This window comes from Eulemur rufifrons, chromosome 28 (assembly GCF_041146395.1).
Source record: "Eulemur rufifrons isolate Redbay chromosome 28, OSU_ERuf_1, whole genome shotgun sequence".
Classification (NCBI taxonomy): Eukaryota; Metazoa; Chordata; class Mammalia; order Primates; family Lemuridae; genus Eulemur; species Eulemur rufifrons.
Genome location: NC_091010.1, coordinates 48883727 through 48905964, shown reverse-complemented (window position 1 = coordinate 48905964; position 22238 = coordinate 48883727). Strand labels below are relative to the sequence as shown.

The 22238-nt window shown below is 48.2% G+C and overlaps 1 protein-coding gene across 15 annotated transcripts in view; it reads right to left on the bottom strand.

The window, feature by feature from the left end:
* Positions 1–4683: 4683 nt before the first annotated feature.
* The window catches only part of GBF1 (golgi brefeldin A resistant guanine nucleotide exchange factor 1), a 128116-nt gene continuing 110561 nt past the window's right edge, over positions 4684–22238 (bottom strand). For 4 of the 15 annotated variants that reach the window (XM_069460528.1, XM_069460523.1, XM_069460527.1 and 1 more), the window contains 27 exons: positions 21544–21738; positions 20821–21010; positions 20109–20249; positions 19698–19786; positions 18519–18721; positions 17984–18107; positions 17575–17700; positions 17251–17333; positions 16345–16581; positions 15965–16058; positions 15415–15591; positions 15028–15092; positions 14819–14942; positions 14550–14621; positions 14303–14397; positions 13918–14071; positions 10196–10421; positions 9528–9688; positions 9148–9394; positions 8823–9016; positions 7528–7678; positions 7293–7423; positions 6991–7092; positions 6611–6724; positions 6334–6514; positions 6055–6183; positions 4684–5545 (listed from right to left, as the gene is read on the bottom strand). In XM_069460528.1, coding sequence (XP_069316629.1) covers positions 5265–5545; positions 6055–6183; positions 6334–6514; positions 6611–6724; positions 6991–7092; positions 7293–7423; positions 7528–7678; positions 8823–9016; positions 9148–9394; positions 9528–9688; positions 10196–10421; positions 13918–14071; positions 14303–14397; positions 14550–14621; positions 14819–14942; positions 15028–15092; positions 15415–15591; positions 15965–16058; positions 16345–16581; positions 17251–17333; positions 17575–17700; positions 17984–18107; positions 18519–18721; positions 19698–19786; positions 20109–20249; positions 20821–21010; positions 21544–21738 — 4086 coding nt within the window. In that variant the 3' untranslated portion in view covers positions 4684–5264. Of the gene's footprint in view, positions 5546–6054; positions 6184–6333; positions 6515–6610; positions 6725–6990; positions 7093–7292; positions 7424–7527; positions 7679–8810; positions 9017–9147; positions 9395–9527; positions 9689–10195; positions 10422–13917; positions 14072–14302; positions 14398–14549; positions 14622–14818; positions 14943–15027; positions 15093–15414; positions 15592–15964; positions 16059–16344; positions 16582–17250; positions 17334–17574; positions 17701–17983; positions 18108–18518; positions 18722–19697; positions 19787–20108; positions 20250–20820; positions 21011–21543; positions 21739–22238 lie in introns of all 15 variants that reach the window. The other 11 variants (XM_069460522.1, XM_069460524.1, XM_069460526.1 and 8 more) reach the window with 9 other exon arrangements.

The window sequence follows — 22238 nt, the reverse complement described above, 5'->3', positions numbered from 1 at the left end:
GTGGCACATGCCTGTAGTCCCAGCTACTCGGGAGGCTGAGGCAGGAGGATCACTTGAGCCCAAGAGTTTGAGGTTGCAGTGAGCTATGATGACATCACTGTATTCTAGCCTGGACAACAGAGCAAGATCCTAAAAAAAAAATCACATAGATTTATGTCTATAAGTAATTCTAAAAAAAATAAGTAGGCAAGGGGATAGAGAGTGACAAGGGTTTTCTAGATAGCAGTCAGGGAAGGCCTCCCTGATGAGGTTACATTTAAACAGTAACTGGAAGAAAGTGAGGCAGTGAGTCGGGGGGGTGGGTGGGGGACAGACTCTGGAGGAATAGTATTCCCCGTGGAGGGAGCAGCAGGGCCAAGGTGTGCTATGAAGTGTTTGGCATACTTAAGGAACAGCAGGAAGGTCAGGAAGGGAGAGTAAAGTAAGAACTTTGGGTTTGGTTCTGAACGGGATGGAAAGCCATCAGAGGGTTTTGAACAGTGGAGTGAAAATGGGATGATGTGTTTTAAAAGGATCCATCTGGCTGCTGTTCAGAGAGTATAGAGTATAGAGTATAGAATGTAGGGAACCAGGATGAAGGAGGGAGACCAGTAGTCTAATAGATAGTGGCTTCGACTTGGGTGGTAGTGGGTGAGGATGGTGAGAAGTAGTCACATTTTATTAATAGATTTAAAGATAGAAGCAACAGGACTTGCTGAGGATTGGATGTAGGATGTGAGAAAAGAGAGGAGGTTTTTGGCGTAAAAACTTGGAAGAATGGTGTTGTCCTTTTGTGACGTGGGGCAGACTGGGGAGTGAGCAGATTTGTCATATCTGAGCTGCTTATGAGTCATGCAAATGGAGATACTGGGGTGAGTATGAGTTTGGAGTTGAGGAGGGGTCAGGCTGGACATGTAAATTTGGTTGTTGGGCATAAAGTCAGTGGAATGGATGGTATTTAAAGCATTGACAATGGACATCACCCAGCAAGTGAGTACAGAGAAGGGGTTTGAGGACTGAAGGACTGAAGCCCTGGGGCATTCTAATGTTCAGAGGCTGTGCAGATGAGGAAGAGTCAAAAAAGAAATTGAAAAGGGGGCCGGGTGCTGTGGCTCACACCTGTAATCCTAGCACTCTGGGAGGCCGAGGTTGGTGGATTGTTTGAGCTCAGGAGTTCAAGACCAGCCTGAACAAGAGCGAGACCCCATCTCTACTAAAAATAGAAAGAAATTATATGGACAACTAAAAATATATAGAGAAAAAATTAGCCGGGCATAGTGGCACATACCTGTAGTCCCAGCTACTCGGGAGGCTGAGGCAGGAGGATCGCTTGAGCCCTGGAGTTTGAGGTTGCTGTGAGTTAGGCTGATGCCACGGCACTCTAGCCTGGGCAACAGAGTGAGACTTTGTCTCAAAAAAAAAAAAAAAAAAAAAGAAAGAAATTGGAAAAGCCATGTCCCATAGGTGGAGGAGAACCAGGAAAAACCAGTCTCAGAAGCAGAGCGAGGAATATTTCAAGGAAGGGGTGATCAGCTGTTTACTTGGACTAAAGCTACTTCTCAACGGAAGCCCAGAGGCTGGTTGAGAAGCTCAGAGCCCAGTGGTTGAGTGGTCCTGCTTCCTCATGGCCACTTGTCTTCCAACCAGTGAGCCCCAAACAAAGGTAAATACCCGTGGCTCTAATAAGCACATTTTTTGTTGTTCCTGCTACTTTTTTCGGGGGGAGGGCCCATTGTAGCTCATTCCTTAATTCATCCTTTCTCCTTTCTCATATCATTATGTACGCAGAAAATTCACATTTATTCTTGGTTATGTGCCTCTCTTTCCAGCTTTTACAGACTCCTACTAAACTCTGAGTTCACCAGGTACCAGTTTGCTTCTTCAGATGCTCAACCTTTTTTATTTTTCACGACAAACTACAAAAAATGTGTTTAGCTTTGGAAGGTTCCTACACCACCCCCACCACTACTTCTGAATGGAAGACATGTCATCATAGAAAAGAACATGAGGTTTAGAGTGAGACTGACCTGGGTTTGATTGCCAACTCCCTAACTTTTGTGACTTGGCCTCTTTGAACCGGTTGCTTCATCCGTACGAGGAGAAAATACCTCTAAAATGCTGTTTGAGCAATGCACTTAATACTGACACACATAGGTGTTCTGACAATGTCAGGTCTCTGTTAGGGTCTTAGGTCATGGAGCCATCTCTAGTTTTCCTCTGTACTTTTGAAAATCTGCTATGCTAGATTTCTGGTGGGAGATGTCATTAAGACTAGCATTTCCCTCTGGACTATGCTGTTACTTTCCCCCAAGGTTTTGTCACTTCCATATCACCAAACCATTCTTCCTTGTTGGTCAGAATCAAGTCCTGAGTATTAGTTCCTCTTGTAGCTTCCTTTGCCTTCGAAGAGACAACATTGTCAACAACACAAGTCATGCATGTATTAGCTGCTCTTTTTATAACACAATGAGACTTCCGGCAAATGTTTTTCTTTGCTACCCAGCAGGGAGAGGGTCAGTTTGCAATTGTTTCAGCTTCTTTCCTAATTTTTGAGACCAATTAAAAGACATTAGAGTTGTCATATTCCTTTATTCCTAGGATGGACTTCTTTGCAGCAGTCAATACTATTTTCCCCAAAGGGAAACACATGGAAGCTTCTAAAGGCAGAGCTTGTGGGACTCAGATGGGAGAATAGAGACACCATAGGCGAGTCCAGGGGCCCTAGTGTCTGTCTAGCTACAGATCTGGGGTTTTTTGCACTCACCCATAGAGCCTTCTGCCCCTCCTAATTTTTCCAGGGGCAGGGTTGGGCAAGGCTTCCGGTTAGTGTGGAGGAAACGAGGCACGGTCTGAACTTGGGGGAAAAAGAAAGGGAAGAGGGAAAAACTAGTCTAGGAGCTTCAGGTGTCATGTCTTAGTATTTTATCACATCAGGCTGTTCCCATTTCCGAGGCACCCTTTTCTACACCAAGGGAAGCACTTGCAGAAATCCAAATGCCCAGCAATGTGGATGTGCTGAGCAAAGGGGAGCTTGCAGCGCTGAAGGATCATACAGCCTGCTGGGCCCCAGAGCAGAGGGTGAGTGCCTCTAGATCTCCATGAGGGAGGCCAGCTGGTAGTACAACACAGTCCCACTCTCCTCTGTGCACCAAGAGGGGGAAGGCGCCATGTTGGGGGAGGAAGCCAAGATGATGTAGATGCTTTGCTTGGGAAAGCTTAATGCATAGCATTCTGAATCCCACCCTGAGGGGAAAAAACACACTTAAACGTGCTTTTTCTATTCTCTCACTCAATAACAATCAATACAGAAAATTTCTGGGACCAAATGTGTGGGGGTCTTGCCCCTCCCCACCAAGCAAACAGTCAGTTCTGCAGCAGATAGCAGATGGGTGTCCTCTAGTTCAATTCCAACACTATACCTGCAGATAGATCCCACAGGTTGAGAGCTCAGTCCCCAAGACTGCTCCCCCATCACTTCCAATGCCAATCACAAGCCCCAGGTTGTTTTGCCTGTGCTCTGACTGACTGGCTATAAATCAGGGTTCTTATAGGCCCCTCCTTGGGTATGATTAATTTGCTAAAGTGGCTCACAGAATTCAGGGACACACATACTTATGTTTACTAGTTTATTACCAAGAATATTTTAAAGGATACAAATAAACATCCAGATTAAGAGATACATAAGGGTGAAGTCTGGAAGGGTCCCGACCATAAGAGCTTCTGTCCCCATGGAATTGGGGTGCGCCACCCTCCTGGTATGTTGAGAGTTCTTGCTTACCTTCCAGTAAGCCTCCATCTGTTCAGCTATCCAGAAGCTCTCTGAACCCTGGGTTTCTGTGGTGGCTTCATTACATAGGCATGATTGGTCACACCATTGGCCATTGGCAATCAACTTACATCACACACCCACAGCACCTGAGCCCTGCAAGGGCCACACTGCCTTCTCCACGCTCCATGCACTCCCACCTGTCCTACCCTGATGCAAAGGGAAAGAAAGAGGGTCTTCAATCATGCTTCAGTGATGGGTGGATGGAAGCTGTGGGACAGGGATAAAATTGTCCCTCTTTGGTTTGGGGTCAAAATTAATGGCCTTTAGCCAGGTGTGGTGGCGTGTGCCTGAGGTAGGAGGATCCCTTGAGTCCAGGAGTTTGAAGCTGCTGTGAGCTGTGATCACATCACTGCACTCTAGCCTGGGCGACAGAGCGAGACCATGTCTCTTGAAAAAAAAAACAAACAAAAAAAAGGATGCTTTCCCCCAAGAAACACATGATCACGGCTGTGGGCAAGATGTCCCTCCACGTCTTAAACCCCAAGAGCTCCTTTGTGCTCTTGAACCACGAGGCACATCTGTGGGAAGACTTCTGAATAACTGCAACTCAGCTCTGACTCATCTTCCTGCTGATCCCAGTCCAGGCCGTCTCACATTGTCTCCCTTGGAGCAGTTATTGGAAAAGGACAACTGCCCAAGCCCCTAGCACACCTGTGGTGACAAAGGCACACTGCTGTGGCAGTGGGAGGGGGCAGCAGTGTGAAGGAATCCTGACCCCAGTCCTAGCATCTGGCTGGTGGCCAGGGGCGAGGTAGGACAGACTACTGGTAGGCTCAGCCTCATTTTACCTGTTCACCTAGGCCCAAACCTTAGGTGTCACAGTAACATGGTGCCCTGACCCATAAGCTCAAGAAGGAAACCAGAGGGAAAGGCAATGATGTTATACCAAGACATTTATTATATCATAAAAAGTCCACTGTTGTCCTGTTTTTCCATATGTACATGCTCCTCTGGGCAGTCCCCCATCCAGCCCCACTGCCCACCCTCCATGGTGCCAGTCAGCTCTCCAAATTGACCCACTAATTAGTAAAAGAGGAAGAACTGGAGGAGGTGGCCCAGGGCTGATGGGCGTGGGAAGGGCGAGGGAAACAAAGTGCAAGTGGTTGGGCGTGGCTCTCGATGCCTGACCACGGGCAGGAGGGGCGCACGGGCAGGCACTGCAGGGTTGGCACAGTGATGCCTCCCCAGAACCGCCAGGCTGGAGGCAGAGGCTGCAGGTGATACCTGAGTGCACTCTCAGGTTGGACCCCCAGGAATGGAGAACAGAAGAAGAAGGTCCCACAATCTGATTGGGGGGTCTCCACAGGGGCTAAGTTCTCTTTTTCAGGTCCCCATCCAAGTGGCAGTGACAGCAGCTTGGACTGGGCCTAAAGAGTTTGTGGCCCCCGGGACAGCGGAAGGGGGACCAGGGACAGCCTGGTGGGAAGCACTGGTCCTGATCTCTGAGGGACCTGCCTTAGTTGACCTCAGAGGTGGGTATGGGGTCTGTGGGGCGTGGTGTGGCCAGGAGGGGCACTGGTGAGGTGGCCTCGATGAGCGCAGGGTTGAGGATGATAGGTAGAGTCATGGGTGGCACGCCCACTTGCAGTGGGGAGGCCAAGGGCTGCAGGATCAGTGGGGGCTGAGCCAGGGGTGGAGGCCCATCTGGGCTGGGGCTCAGCCTGCTGGGGCTAGAGGCCACTGGCGACCCTGGGGAGCTGCTGCTGGCAGCTCGGGGGCTTTCAGGCTTCTCAAAGTCTGTAGGGAGAGCAAGGTGGCTGCAATCAGACTCTTTTTGGCAAAAGACAAATTCCTACCTCCCCCAGCTCATTTACCAAACCTCTGTTCCTCCCAATTCCTGTGAACAAAATGGCCCTCCCCAGGCTAAAAAGTTGGGTGTCTCTCTGAAAACTTATTCTAATGTTCAGCTACCTTATATCTTCCCTCCACCTCCTTTTGCTATACTCCTCATCAGGTTAATTTTGGTCTGGTCTTTATTAGAATCCCTGAAGGGCAACCTCTGTGTATTCAATCCAAGTCCCTGACTCAGCCGTCTCCTCCTGAATTTGAAAATCTCAAGCAGCCAGCTCATCACAGCTTACTTGGTCCTGCCATTCCCCAGGATGAGCAGGCAAACAGGATTCTCTGGTTGCCTCCTTCCCCGGCTCACAGCCCATGCTCAGCAGCAATCCTAAGCTACCCTGGGCTTCCTCCCAGGCCCCCTGCTTGCTGCCTGACACCCAGCAGGCTATCCTAGAGGGACTCACCACAGGCCCCTAGCTCAGAAGGTGTCTCTGGGGGAGGTGGATGGCCAGGTGTCCTGGTGTCGCCAGCAGCAGGAGTCAGGTGGGCTGAGGCCATAGGTTTTTGGCTGTGAGGCTCCACAGGCATGGGGTCTGGGGAGGGTGGAGAATCCAGATGGCAACTCTTAGAGCTTTTTTCCCCATAGAGCCCTAGCTACCCACCAGGCTTTCTACCCATCTAGGGCACAGAGAATGGATTCAGTTTTGGGAGTCTTTTCGATAAAGCTGGGCTGAGCCCCCTACCCTGGATGACAGTCTGCTTGAAGAGCTCATCTCGTAGGTGGGGCAGAAAACAGTCAATGCGCTCCCAGGTGATCTCCCAGAGGGCTGAGGGGCTACCTCCTCGTGCATCTGCACTGTGGAAAATCTCCGCTGTGTCCATCACTAGGAGCATGTTCTTCAGAGACTCGGGGATGGCCTCTGACTGCAGGCAGCAGTGGGAACATGAGAATAAGGAGAGAGAGCATAGGGGAGCATGGCAGGGGGAGATAGCTGGCAAGGGGGAAACAGCACGACATACCAGTAAGTCACTGGAGCCTGCATGCATGTACTTGTCCATGAAGTCCAAGATGGTGAGCCAGAGGGCCGCAAAGGTAGAGAGTGACAGCAGTGGAGACAGGTGCTGCAGGAAGACCTAGGGCCCACCAGCCCCCTTCAGCCGAGGGTGGCGTATGAGCCTTCTGCACCCCTCTCTCAGGCTGGGAGGCAAGCCTGCCCCATCTTTCATGGGAATCTTAGAGCAGACATTCCTCTCAGGTCCCTCGGTCCTGCTGAGTCTCCATAGCTGGGAGTCATGAGCACCTATATTGCACCTCTACGTCCTGCCAGAAGCCCTGACTTCCCTCCTTGGGAAAAGGCAGGTATGGGGAGAGTAGGTGGGTGTGGGGTGGTGGGCAGTACCTTAGAGAGCAGTGTGGAGGCCCTCATCCGGGTCTCCTCCATCCCGCCCACATCTGCAGGGCTAATATTCTCCAAGAGCTTGGTCAGTAGAGGAAACAGCACCTGGTGGGGAAATATCCAATGTCTTCTTAGCAGAGTCAGTCGGGCAGCCTTGCTCCAAGGAAGCCAGGGGTTGGGGTACATGGGCACGGAACAGAAGGGAAGGTATAACACGGGCTGAAGACTGATACTAGGGGCTCTTCGGGCTGCCTGGCTTTCCTCATCTTAGGATTTGAACTTCATATTAAAACCAGTAGCCCTACCTTGTTAAAACAGGACTCCCATTCCAGGGCATCTAGCTTTTGCAGATCATGGACCAGTAGAGCTCGCTGCAGATAGGTCAGTGCCTGCATCCGCACCTGGCGCCGGGCATCGCAGCATAAGCAGGCAATGCCTGAGAGCGAGAGCTGTGTCAGGATCCTTCTGGTATCTTGACCCTGGTGCTCCCCAGGCTCCAGCTCTACCTCTCCCCGTCCCCTGACTGCTCCCCAGGTTTACCCTGCAGTAAAGGGCACCAGCAGTGGGCCCAGAGGGTACGTGAATCCGCTTCGATCCTCCGGCCACCCGTCTCCAGGTGGCGCTGCTCCTCTGCCCAGGAGCTGTAGATAGAGGCCGCCCTTGTGTGCAGGGTGTGCATCAGATCTAGCAACTGGGATCACAGGAGGGGGCAGGACATGAGTGAGGTTAGGTCTGGTGGACCCCTTCCCCCCTCCCCCCTCACTGTCCCTGACTGAGTCCTCAAGTGGCTCCTAGAACCAATTACACCACACTCCACCCCTCTTGCTATTCCCTTTTCCTTGATTTGATGAGCTAGTTGCTCTAGTCCTGGCCATATTTCTCCAAGTCAGGTATTATTCACAGTAGAGGAGAGTAATACATCTCCTAAAGTATGGAGATGTATTACTAAGGACTTAATAACACTGAATTACACAGTGAGAAAGGTACTTTCTTTTCAATTTGATTTTATACCTTCTGAAGATGGAAAGCCTCATCTTGTTAATCTCATTTTAAAAACAGAAAGCCCAGTCTGAGCAACATATCAAGACTCTATCTCTACAAAAAAAAAAAAAAAGAAAAAGAAAAATTAGCGGGCATGGTGGTGCATGCCTGTAGTATTAATACCAGCTACTCGGGAGGTTGAGGCAGGAGCATTGTTTGAGCCTAGGAATTTGAGGTTGCAGTGAGCTGTGATGAGACCACTGCACTCTAGCCAGAGCAATGGAGTGAGACCCTGTCTCAAAAAAAAAAAAAAAAAAAGTAAGAATAGAAAGCAAGCTCAGGCTCAGATGGCAACAGGCTTTGATGGGCAATAGTGTCTGGCCAGATTTAATAAATTTTTATTTTCATCATTTTTCTCAGGTTATTCTACTTAAGGCAATTTGTTCTCCATTTGTTTAGTGATATAAATCCTGTTCATAGGATAAATTTTGTATGCCCTGAATAGACAAGGAATTACTCTGGAAGGATAGATGAGAAACTGGTGACAGTGGAAACAGAAACTTACTTTTATCAGTTCACCCTTTTGTACCTTTTGAACTTTGTACCGTGTGCATATATTATCTATTCAAAAAATAAGTAAACCTTAGTTTAAAAATAAACTGAGGCAAACAAAGACTTACGGGTGGTCCTGGACAAGGAGGAATACTGTGACAGTGGTGGTCCAGGGCCTGGGCTGGAAACACACGGGCCTTTCCTCTCAGCCCTGGCTTTCCCTGGCCACACCCAAGCTCCCATATCAGGTGTGGGGGAGGGGGAGAGGAAGTAAAGGGTGCCGTACTTACGTCCTGACTGACCTGTAAAGACACCGTATGGTAGCTGGCAGGCACGCCTTCGTCCTCATCATCGTCACTATGGCCGCCCCGAGTGGTATGTTGGCTGGAGGTTCGAGGCCGCCGAAGCATTGAGCCCTCCTTGGATTTCTTCTTGAAACGGTTCCCTTTGTTGTCATATTTGTGACTCTTGCCACGTTTCTCCTGGGACTTGCACCCTGAGCAGAGCCAGATGCAGGTCACATTTCCACAGCCATAGGCACAGGCGCCCTGCCTTTCTCCCCTACCCACCTCTCCCCTGTATATTCAGGTGGCTACTCCCCAACTGCCCGTTTACCAGGTGACCCACCGCCATTCAGACTGGCCTCTACAAAGATGCGGAGAGTCTTGACGCAGAGCTCAAAGTTGTCGGGTGTGATGTGGGCAGCGTCACGCACGATGAAGGACAGTGATTCCACACATTTAAGCAGGGACTTAGTGTCATGTGGACCCAGGTCCAGTCCCACTGTTAGGCTGTACTGATTGATCAGGGGTGAAGGGCCTGGCCGGCTGGGCCCTGGCCCTGGCTTGGAGTTATCAATATCATCCTTCCCCACCTGTAAAGTACACAGAGGGGATGTGGACCCAGGCTTGGTCCTACCTCCTCCTAGATGCCCTCTCAAAGGACGAGGAATCCTTCCCACAGGCCCAAGGAGGGGAGACTCACCCACTGCCCATACTCTCACTCACCACTAACCAACCGCTGTTAACCACGTCAGCATCTGTGGCTGATCGGTGCATCTTGCCAGGCCTGCCATGGTCAGTGTAGACCTCTGAGTCAGAAGTGTACCCTCGGTCCAGGCTCACATCATTCTGATGGTAGGTTGGGAGCTCACTGTCTGACTGGGCCCCTATGCCAGGCAGGGAGAAGGGCAGAGTCAGGGTCAGGGTGGGCTACTGGGATAAGGGATACCTTAGGCTTTCAGAAGAAAGATGCTGAGGCCTGGTCTCCCCTCTCTTTGGCATGGCTTACTTTCAGCCTTGTCACCAGAGGGTTGAAGGATGGCCTGGACAGCTTCTTTCCTGACCAAATAGGGCAGCAGGCTAATTTGGGCTCCTGCTGGCATCTAGTAGCAGCTGTCAGGGGACAGGAGTGGTAGAGAGGACACAGTTTCTGGGAAAACAGTCCTCAGGACAGTAGGAAGCCTGGGTTCATAGCATTCTGTGTTGCCTGCTTGCCTTCATGCTATTTAACCTACGGGTACTGGCCAAGCGGTAACTGCAAGCTCTGGAAGCAGATGGAGAAGCCAGGGGTGTTTAATCTGCTGAATGCAATAACCTGTGGTGTTTTCCTGTTTCAACTCCTGGGCCCACTACTGTTTATCTGCCAGCCCGAGTCTCCTTGGGAAATAGCTTACCAGCATCAGGTGCATCGGCCCTGGCGGTGGCCTGCAGAGCAGCTGGAGGCTTCACGCCTGAGCCGATGCATTCCAGCAGCGTGAAAAGGGTGGCCCAGTCATCGCCCGAGTGGATGTTGGCAGCATTAGTCTTAAGAAGTTCATGAAGCCCATATGCAACCTGGTGGCTGACTCGGGACAGCACGCTGGGCTTCATCAGTAGCAAAATGCGCAGCGAGAGCAGTACCTGGTGTAGGGGGTAGGGAGCAGGAAGTGGGGAATGGGCACACAGCTTCCTGTCTACTCTCCTTCCCCACCAGTCTCCTTAGGCCACTGAGGAGAGTTTGGCTAGGACCCAACTTAAGGTTGCTGCTGGTCTTTATTTATTTATTTATTTTTCATTTTTTCAAATAGATTTCTTTTTTTTTCCTGAGATACAGTCTCACTTTGTCGTCCTGGCTGGAGTGCCATGGCATCAGCCTAGCTCACAGCAACCTCAAACTCCTGGGCTCAAGTGATCCTCCTGAGGCTCCTGCCTCAGCCTCCCGAGTAGTTGGGACTATAGACATGCGCCACCACGCCCAGCTAATTTTTTCTATTTTTAGTAGAGACGAGGTCTCGCTCTTGCTCAGGCTGGTCTCAAACTTCTGACCTCAAGAGATCCTCCCACCTCGGCCTCCTGGAGTGCTAGGATTACAGGTATGAGCCACCACGCTCATACCTCAATAGAAATTTTTATTGAGATAAGTATAGGTTCATACACAGTTGTAAGAAATAATACAAAGAGATCTCTTATATACCTTGCCTTGTTTCCCCCAATGGTAACATTATGCAAAACTATAGTATATCATAACCAGGATACTGACATTGATACAATCCACTGATCTTATTCAGATTTCCCAAGTTTTACATGTATTTATATATGTATGTGTGTGTATATTAAGTTCTACACAATTTTATTACCTGTGTAGGTTGTGTATCTACCACAAGACAGCATACTGAACAGTTTCAACACCACAGGATCGCCCATGGTGCCCTTTTATCACCACACCCACCTCCTCCTTCCTGTCCCCATCCCTAACCCCTAGTATGTAACCTTCTGAGATTGGCTTTTTTTTTTCTTTCACTCAGTATAATTCCCTGAAGACTCATCCAAGTTGTTACATATATCAATAGTTTGTTGCTTTAAATTGCTGAATAGTATTCCATGGTATGTATGCACCCCAGTTTATTCACCTGTTGAAAGTCATCTGGGCAGATTCCAGTTTTGGGCTACTACAAATAAAGCTTCTATGAACATTCATGTATAGGTCTTTATAAGAAAGTAAGCTTTTATTTTTCTGGGATAAATGACCAAGAGTGCAGTTGCTGGGCTATATGGTAATTGCATGTTTTGTTTTAAAAGAAACTGCCAACAGAGTAGCTGTACCATTTTACATTCCCACCAGCGATGTATGTATGATCCAGTTTCTCTGTATCCTTGTCAGCATTTGTTACTGTCACTGTATTTTACTTTAGCCATTCTGATAAATGTGTAGTGATGTCTCATCATGGTTTTAATTTGCATTTCCCTGATGGCTAATGATGCTGAACTTCATTTCATGTGCTTACTTGCCATCTGTATATCTTCTTTGATGAAATGTCTGTTCCTATGTTTTGCTCATTTTCTAATTTGATCGTTTTTTCACTGTTGTGTTTTGAGAGTTTTACTATTTTAGATACTAGTCTTTTTTCAAATATATGATTTGCAAACATTTGCTCCTAGTCTGTAGCTTATTTTTTCATCCTCTTCACATAGGCTTTCATAGAGCAAAAGTTTTTAATATTGACAAAGTCCAATTTATCAATTTTTCCTTTTCTGGATTGTGCTTTTAGTGTCAAGTCTAAGAATTTTTTGCCTAGCTCTAGATCCTGGAGATTCTCTCCTATTCTAAAGGCTTTATAGTTTTACATTTAAATCTATGAGCCATTTGAGTTAATTTTTCTGTAAGGTATGAGGTGTAGGTTGAGGTTCATTTGTTTTTTCCCCCCAATGGATTTCAATCACTCCAGCACTATTTGTTGAAAAAGCTATCCCCCTCCTCCACTGAACTGAACATTTATGTTGAGTTTATTTCTGGGTTCTCTATTCCATTGATCTATGTATTTATTCCTCTACCAATACCACATAATTTATTACTGTAGCTATATAATAACTCTTAATACCAAACAGAGTGATTTCTCCTACTTTATTCTTTCTAGCTATTCTAGGGCCTGTGCCTTTCCATCTAAATTTTAGATTAAGTATATCTATGTCTACAAAAACCTTCTCTGAGATTTTTATGGGAGTTGCATTAAACTTATAGATCAATTTGGGAAAAATGGACATTTTTACTACATCGAGTATTCCAATCCATGAACAGGTATGCCTCGTCATTTATTATATTTAGGTCTTCTTTGATTCCTTTCATTAGCATTTTGTAGTTTTCAGCATACAAATCCTATACATGTTTTGTTAGGTGTATATCTAAGTATTTCACTTTATTCAGAGCACTTGTAAATGGCATTTTTTTTTTTTTTTTTTGAGACAGAGTCTCGCTCTGTTTCCTGGGCTAGAGTGCCGTGGTCAGCCTAGCTCACAGCAACCTCAAACTCCTGGGCTTAAGCAATCCTCCTGCCTCAGCCTCCCGAGTAGCTGGGACTACAGGCATGCGCCACCATGCCCGGCTAATTTTTTTTTTCTATATATATTTTTAGCTGTCCAGGTCATTTCTTTCTATTTTTAGTAGAGACGAGGTCTCTCTCTTGCTCAGGCTGGTCTTGAACTCCTGACCTTGAGTGATCCTCCCGCCTCGGCCTCCAAGAGTGCCAGGATTAGAGGCGTGAGCCACCGTGCCCGGCCAGCATTGTGTTTTTAATTTCAGTTTCCATATGTTCATTGTTAGCATGTAGAAACATGATTAATTTTTGTGTATTGATCTTATATCCTGAGACCTTGCTGAACTCACTTATTAGTTCTATGCTGGTTGCTGGTCATAAGCATGAAAGCTAGGAAACTAGATATAGGGCTGGGACTGCTACAAGGCTGCAGCAGTCCAGCCCTACAAAGCAGATTCATAGGAGCCTACAGAGATGCAGAGCACGAGCTTCACGCCTGAGGCCATTTCAAGCTCACCCCCAATGCTACCTGTTAGACCATACCAGCCCTATGATTGGTCATTGAGCTCATGCTATGTCTTAGGCCATCAGTCCCCAAACTTTTTGGCACCAGGGACCAGTTTTATAGAAGACAATTTTTCCTCAGACCAGGGATGGGGTGAAGGGAGAGGGGGAGGGGGTGGTTTTGGAATGATTCAAGCGTATTACATTTATTGTGCAGTCAAACCTCTCTGCTAATGATAATCTGTATTTACAGCCACTTCCCCAGTGCTAGCAACACCACCTCAGCTCCACTTTCACAAGGAGCACGTACGTGACCTAGATCCCTCACATGTGTAGTTTATAGTAGGGTTCGTGCTCCTATGAGACTCTAATGCCACCACGGATCTGACAGGAGGCAGAGCTTATGCGGTGATGTGAGCAACGGGAGAAGCTGTAACCCGTTGCTCACCTCCTGCTGTGCAGCCTGGTTCCTAAAAGGCCACGGACCAGTACTGGTCCATGGCCCAGGGGTTGGAGACTGTAGTCTTAGGACATATCTGAAATTGACACTTGGCCTTAATCCCTTGCATACCTGCCTGCTCTCCTAGATGCACTCTGCTTACCTGGCCACTGATCTCTTCTCTTCGGAGTAGCCGAATGGCTAGGCGCAGCAGCCCTACTACTGCCCGCTCCACAAGGAAGCAGAAATCTTGTGCCTGGACGCAGAGGTGGTATAGATGGTCTCGAACAGTCTGCCACACACAGCCCACACGGTCCCTGCAGTGAACATAAAGGGAAGACAGTATCAGCCAGAAAGGCCTGGGCAGTAAGTCTCCTCAGCCTTTTAGAGCTTGGGTATTATACCTTAAGCACACAGGTATAATGAGCAAGCTTCTCCCCTACTGCCTACAGTTCCCCAGAGCCCACTCAGCAAGATGGCTTCCACCTCTTTGGCACAAGCCCAGTATGGGGTCTGCCTAAAGACTGCCCTCACCTGCCTTCTCCTACCTGTTCTCCAACACAATCCTTAGCAGCATTTCCAGGCAGAAAGCAGCATCTTCCTCATCATATGTCTCTTCATCTGGTGTCACTGAGACCAGAGCCTGAATGGGGACAGCAGCCGGAAAGTAGGCATGGAGAAGAAGCCAACCACTGGCTCTGCTCTGACTGAAATTGAGGCATACACCACTGTTCCCATCACCCCTCTCAAACTCAGCCAGCTCTTCCATTCCTCTTTCTTTTCTTCATCCTGTACCTTCATGAGCTCCTGCAGTGACTCCAGCTGGAGGAACTTGCTCTCTGTGATCATTTTCTCTGGGTCACATTGCTAGAGAGGGCAAAAGAGAGAGGGGGTATGCAATAAGGGCTGAAGGGAAATGAATTCCGCAAGAGCCAGGGAGAGAGAGAGGGCAGAGTGAGCCCTGGTCACAAGCCCTGGATGATTCTACTCTTCAGTTCACAAGGCAGCATCTGTCCAGTAGGGAGGAGTCTAGGCTTTCTTATCAGGGGTGGGCGCGCAGTTACCTTGATGCAATCTAAGGCTACTCTCTTGGCCTCTTGGTTCTCAGTGGATGGGCCCCGCACACTAGACTGCTCAGGACCACTCAATGTCAGCCAGCTCACGAAGCTCAGCACTGTTGATTCTCCTCTGTAGAAAAAGGGCACATGCTGTGGTGATGCCCAGAGTTCTGACTCTCCCTCCCCAAGGTCTTCAGCCTCTGGTCTGCTCTTACCGGTTTGATGGTGTCTCCTCCCGCTGTAGAGAGATCTTGCCGTTGGGATCCACAAAATCTTCTACCTGGAAAAGTAGGTAAAAAATAATTTCTTTCTATATGCCCATTGCATCCTCCCCCGGACTTCAAGCAAAGTTTTCTGAATTTCTTCTTATAGCCCTCTGCCCATACACTATTGCACGCCCTCCAACTTGTGACTGGCAATGGTTTCTACCAGTCTTCTACAGCTATCCCCTAAGATCTGTGGTCTTACATTTGAGGCATTCTTGGTAAGTTTTTAGCAAGCATCAGGCCCAGTTTGACCCTCAACCAGTTCTATTTGCAGACAGTACATAATGTCAGCGGTCTCTCCTCGTTATTGTTGACTAGTCTTCTACCAAGAATTACCTCCACCATAGCCTTGGGCAACAGTTGGGCTCGGAAGAGCTGCAGCATGGCCTCCATGATGTTCTTCCAGCCCTCCCGCAGGATGTCACCATGACGATGGGCCAAATGGAATACTGTCTTGGCTGCAATGTGGGCTTTAGGGTTACTTCCAAATACACTGGGTAGGTTCTCAATAGACTAGAAAAGAGGATGAGAAGAGGCTTACGGCCTGGCTGATGTCTGGAAAGGAAAATCTCTTAGGCCTCTAACTATGGTTCCCTCAGGGTCCTTATACTGGCTCTGCTTCAATCTCCCATTAATACTGGTAGGAAGGGCTAACCCAGTTAAGGCCCTCTCCCTCTTGTATCTCCTCTCCCATCCCCATTACATGAGGTAACACTATTCTCATCCCAGGGTATATAAAGAAAGAAACGGCCTAAGCATTGGTATCGTCAAGAGGGAGTGAGGGAAGGTGCTGAGGGCAAGCAGCTCTGCAGATAAGGGTAGACCTGTGGCTAAAAGAAAGATCTTCCTTTGGAACTCCAAGTACACAGTTCCTACTCCTGCTTACCTCACTGCTGAGAGCTGTGAATTTGCACAGAGAGATGATGAGATTGTCAAACACATCGCTGAGGCCGTAGTGGGCAGAGATCATGGCGCACTTCCTGTAATGTCACCCCCATCCCAGAAACAGAGTCACTGAAAGGCCAGGCAGCCCTTCCAAGTCCCTGAGGAGGCTTGTATGGGGCTCTTCCCCATTAGTCCCAGGACTAAACCTTTTACCCTTGAGTCTGTTTAAGACTGAGCTTTCCCAAGCTTTAGCCTCCCTCCAAAAACTCAGGAGGAACCCCATTCTAAGGAAAGTAAGAATAGGAGTCAGAGAGCATGAAGATAACTATGTTAGCTCGGAGAGGTGGGGGGAGGTGAAGACCAAGGCCAAAACTGGGCTACCTGAAGCCTGAGATGGCTTTCTGGATGATTGTCTCCTCAAGGCTTTTGTCAAAGACATAAGACAGAGCAGCAATAGTGGGGCCCCAGGTCATGGTGAAGAGGTCAAGATCATAACTGCCAGTAGGCACACGCAGGAATATGCCCTCGGGGGTTGCACCTCGATGAAGCAACACATTCCACACATAGTTCTCCCGCACCAAGCCTGTCTGCTCCTCTGGCATCACAATTTCCTCATTCCTGTCAGGAGGTAAGGGAAGGGGTGGGTGCTCTGCTGTGAACTTCACTGCTTCCAAACTAGGACCAGGGGCTTCGCCCAGACTAGCACTCTCCATTGATGAGAGGCTGTCAGAACTGCAGCTCAGTGGTCTGCTTCCCACCCGCAAGTGGGAGCAGGGAGAAACGAAGTGTCCCATAATGTCAAAGCCCTGTCTTTAAAGTGGGGCCTTCAGTTCTTCAGTAAGGAGATCTCAAGTTCTTTCTGGGTGTGAGAAGATGAACAATTCTCTCTACTTTTTCTGATTTACAATAAAGAACTAAGTGTCCCATGTCTGACCTGTGACCGAAGCCTCACTTTCCAGTGTTCATCTTATGTTTTCTACTAGTCAGAAAACGCCTCTTATGAGCTAGACAGTAAAACCCAGCTGCTTCAGGTTCAGGAAATGGGGGCCATGATATCCCACTTAAGAAGGGCAATTTGGACCCTGGCTTAGAGTACTAGAGTCCCAATATTGTTTAGGCTTCTTTTAAGGAAGAATGAGTTGGCAGAGAAGGCCCTGCCCAACTAAGTCCAAGGCTAAATCCAGGGCATGTGAGTCACTGCAGTCTGACATGACTCTAAAAACTGGGAAAAGAAGCAATGTGCTTCTCCTTAATAGAGATGTTGCCCTATTCTCCATATATACTCACTTGATAGCATGGTACATGTCCTCCAGGATGTCTTGCTCAAAGTCCTTGCCTCCATTCACACCTTTTAGGTTTTTTCGAAACTCCTAGAGATAGGCCAATAAGCTTTTCCCCCTGTGTCAATGCTGAAGCCCCTCCCAAGGAACACCTGGATCTGTGGTAAATAGGACTTAGGACACTAAGTGAAAGAACCCACCTTCCCACCCCAGTTCCTCTTCTGGGTTGGCCAGCCCTCCCTGTCCACCATGCCCACTGGAAATCTTGTCCTTTCTGCTATCTCCAAAGCTGTGCTAGATCTTCTCTGCCTTGGCTGAGACCCAAGCTTACCTCCAGGGTCATGGGTGCATTCTGTTTGCGAACATTGTGGTTGTGCTGGTCAGTATTAAGCATGATGACAGCATAGGCCAGAGCAAAGCAGGCATCGCTATTGGCAAATGGGGAGCCATTACAATTCTGAAAAAGCAAAGACCCCGCCTATGTCAATGCCCTTCTCTAGTTAATTAAACCCTTACTACTAACCCATTCGTCAGTGCTGGTACAGGGGGAGGTACCACCTAGAAAGTGGCTAACCTCTTGCCAACTCCTTAACAGAAGCTGGTTTCTCCATGGAAAGCTCATTGATGTTGCTCTCAGCCTTCTAAGGAGATAGCAGCCGAGTTCTTTAGTTGGAGGCCATAGAAGCCCTCAGTCAAACTGGCCTGGGATTCTGGGCTCAGCTCCTGCTACTCAAACTCACCCTCCAACGCTCTGTGAATGCCTCCAGCAACCTCTGGATGACTGGTGCTTCCCCAGGCAAACGGAAGGCTTCCAAGTAGAGGCGGAGAGCTTCATCCAGCCGCAGACCCTGAAAACTGAAGGTGCTATAGGGAAAGAAAGAAGGGTATAGAGGCTGGAGCGTATAAGCTGCACATGTTAGGCTCTCTGTTAGCCACAGTTCTTTTACTGGAACAGAGCAGGTTGAGGTCTCTGGCAAAGGGGTGGTATGTCCTAATACAACCCCTAACTTTAGTATTTTTCAAATCTGCAGACTCTTGCCCAAAAACCTCACCCCAGGACCCTGCTCTACCCCTTTGCAATGCTCTCCATGCAGAATGAAAGGGCTCCCAAAGCTATCTTGCTGGAGCCCCTTTCAGTTCCAACAGAAATAAATGATGGGGAAGAGGAAGAGTGTGTGACTTGGGTCACCAGCAGGAACTGAATGAGACTGCTTTGAGGGAGTCCTGTACCCCTAGACTGATCACTATGTCCCACATTTGTCACAGCTTCCTCACCTTACAAAACTCTCCAACAGGTCAATGTTTTTGCGGTCACTCACAAACTCCCCAATCATTTTCTTGTCCAGCCGAGGATTCTCTCGGAGCCACTGGGCTACCTCTGTGTTGTCCATTGGGATGGTGAGGAGGCCTTTCTCTTGCAGAAACTGGATCCCCTTCTTTGGTTTCTGGTTGAACTGCTCTGTGCCAGTGATTAGCAGCTGAAGGAGAAAGACTAGAGGTGTCAGAAGTTGCTCTGCCCCTAAATAAGACAAAGGCAAGCTGGATTTGACCATAGCCCAAAGCTGGTCACCTAATGGGCTCCTAGGATATGGTTCTTTATAACTCCAGAATTAAGGTGGATCATACCGGCCTTAGCTTTCCCCCATCTTCCTGCCTAATTAGAACTGGCTTAGGAGCTCCTTTTCACTACTTTTCTGAGAGCTCAAGATGCACGGAACAGCCTCCTTTCCTCCAACTTGAGGATCAGGGTAGAAGAAAGAGACCAGAGAAGTCTCTCCAGTTTTATATCCATCCCTGACACTTGTTACTAGCCAGCATCTTGTTTATAGCCTGGCTTGGATTCCCATTATTTCTTTGGTTGCCTAGCTCTTAAGGCCCTGAGTTTGAAGGACAAGGTAGACTAATTGTGAAGGTAATTCAACTTTCTGTGTGTCTAGCCACAACTCTGCAGTCAAGGGCACACATGAACCAAAGTCATTTAAGCTGGTGATAAGAGGAAGAAAGGGTTAAATAGAAGGTTTTCTTTATGTTAAGGAACCCAAACCACAAACGGTTATTCGAACTTTACTAAAGCACCAGAATAAATGTCAATTCCTTTTTATTACCAATCATGATGCTAGAGCTGGAGCTGACCAATAACCTTCAGTGACCCACATGACACCAGTTCCCAGGATTCCTGTCATCGCTACCAGTAGCACTTGGCTCTCAACCAGTATAGCATTTGTCCAGGTACATACAATCGAGTTGCCCAACTACATGGCTTAGTAGTAAGGGAAGGGCTTCACAGGAGACTGGGGCTTGCTGAAGTCCCAATAAGCCTAAATACTAGCCTTATGAGGCTATACAATAAGCTGCTAGACTCTCCCTCATCTTCATTCTCTGGGATAGAAACCCTACACAGGACACCCAGACAGAGGTGAGCAGAAGCTGAGCTCTGGGGAATATATGTGTTACCTTCTTTTTGTTTTTAATTTCAATTAGTTCCCGTGGATCTGGCAGGAAACAAGAAAATCGAGGTGGCTTCCGGGTAAACTTTTTGTCAGCTAGGAATGGGAGGAAGAGAGAGAAAAACCTGTAAGAGCTCTTTTATCAAGATAATGACTTTTGGAAGGTTGCTGATACACTCCCCAGTGATAAAGGAGGGGCCTCAGAAACTTTCTTGTCCTTATCACTTTTCCATTTCCCTGGAAGTCCTAACTTCTGGAGCTCCAGATGTTTTCTTTCCTTTCTCTGGGTTTGAAGGCATGTGGAGCCACCAAGCCTCACTCAGGTACTGCTGCAGGTGTCTCTGCTCCCCTCCTTCCATTCCCCACCAGGAGGCCCTCCAGATGAGGGGGCTTAGGATTGTGGACACCCAGTACCCACCCCCAGAGTCACCAGCTTCTTCCAGATCATTGCATCCTGGCTTCCCATGTTCGGGCAGCAGCCGCCCTCCACCTGGCACGTGCAGGCCTGGGATGTCTGGGGCTATCCCTATAGCTTTCCCATCGCTGGCTGCTCTCTCAGCTGGTAAGAGAAGAAAGACACGTGAAGACTTATATGGTAAGAAGCCAAGCAAAGCTGCAGGAGAGGTCAAGTCTCAAGCCAAGAAAGACCTGCATGCTCCCACAAAGGGTGCCCCCTCTGACCAAGACAAACCCAAGCAAGTGGTCACTATCCCAGCCAAGTGTTAGATTCTATAATTTAATGAAGAAATTATCCAGTCACTTTCCCTGAACTTCTACAACTTCAGTCTCAAGGAGGAGATAAAGAACATGGAGTGGAGGCAGATATTGGGGATAAGAAAAGGTGGGGCCTGAAGCTTTCAGGGACATAAGTCCTACATCCTTTAATCTCTGTTCTCTTCTCTTGCCATAAAGGAATAATATTTCTGTCAAAGAACCAAAGTGGGGAGGAGAAAGGGTCTATGAATCCTGCTAACCTGCCTGACTGGCCTGTGATTCAAACCACCAAACCCCAGAAACAGAATTGGGAGCATCCCAGGGGAAGTGATGTGAGGGCAGGAGAAAGGATTCAGTGAGTAGAGAAGAGATAAGCATAGAACCCTGGGGTCTTCAAAGAAAGAAATGCCTCTCACTATTGCTAGCTTCTCGGGTGCCATCTACTGTCTCATAGCTGGGTCTGGTTGTGTCTTTCTTCTCCTGCTGGGTCAGGTTGTTGAGGACTTTGGCCTGACAGTGGGCCTCAGTGCTGTCAATCACTGTCAATAGGGCATCAAGAGACAGTAGGTGTGTTGTATAGAGCTGACCAGACACAGGGAAGGCATTCTGGAAAATAAACAGATCCATTAGACAGGAGGTTAGGAGAATACTTTACACTTTAACTGATCATTTTCCAAAAATCCCTGGCTGGGCTAGCTCACACCTACAATCTCAGCACTTTGGGAGGCAGAGGCAGGAGGATTGCTTGAGGCCAAGAGTTTGAGACCAGCCTGGGCAACAAAGTGAGAGATCCCGTCTCTACAAAAAATAAAACAATTAGCCAGTTGTGGCGGAGTGTGCCTATAGCCCTAGCTACTTGGGAGGCTGAGGTGTGGAGATCACTTGAGTCCAGAGACCAGGAGATCAAGGCTGCACTGACCTATGATTGCGCCACTGCACTCCAGCCCAGGCGACAAAGCAAGACCCTGTCTCAAAACAACAAAAACACCAAAACCAAAAATCCCGAAACTTCCTACAACTGCTACATTGCCTTTAAGCTCTCAAGTGTTTCCCCTCCTTGTATGTACCATCCTCATTACCACCAGGGAGATTTCCCTTATAGAACCTTGTTTCTAGAGACCAGCAATAGTGCTCAGCACCTTGGACAGCAGCTTGGTGAGGTCCTCAAAGAGGTTGGAACAGTAGTAGTCACAATCATAGTTGATGTAGAGCTCGGTGACAAAGCTGGGGATGCGCCAGAGCTGCACAATGGCTTCCAGTGCCATCTCCTTCATCTCGTAAGGCATCTTGGGGTTCTCCACAGTGATGATCTCCATGAGCTTTTTGATGTACATCTGGCAATAACCCAGTAATTGCCATTTGGGTGGGGAAAGGATTCAAGATAGGAAGAGATGAGACTGGACAGGACCAATATCGAATAGGAAGCAGATGCCCAGCCAAGAAGTATGCATTAAGAGACACCTAAAGGTATTCCATCTCCTAAGTACATCCTCCTCTTTGGCCTCCATGTTGGCAGATAAAGCCTGGCTCTCTACCTCACGTCTGATCTCAAATAAGTTGCCTATTTTGTAATCTCTATGTGAGCACGAACTGGTCCTATTCACAGTTCATCTGTGCAATTTAGTGGCAATGCTGGCTTGACTTGCCTGCCTATGTTGCAGAGGAACTGCTGGGTAGAAAAATTGCTCCTACTCATGGTAAGATTACCTGCCAGTCCTCATAATGGGGTTCTCCTACTTTACAGTCAGCCAGTTTCCTCTGGTCTCCTTTGAACTTTTCCCCTGAAGAGGCCAGTTGATGAACCAAATTATGGAGGCTAAAAGCACTCTCTTAT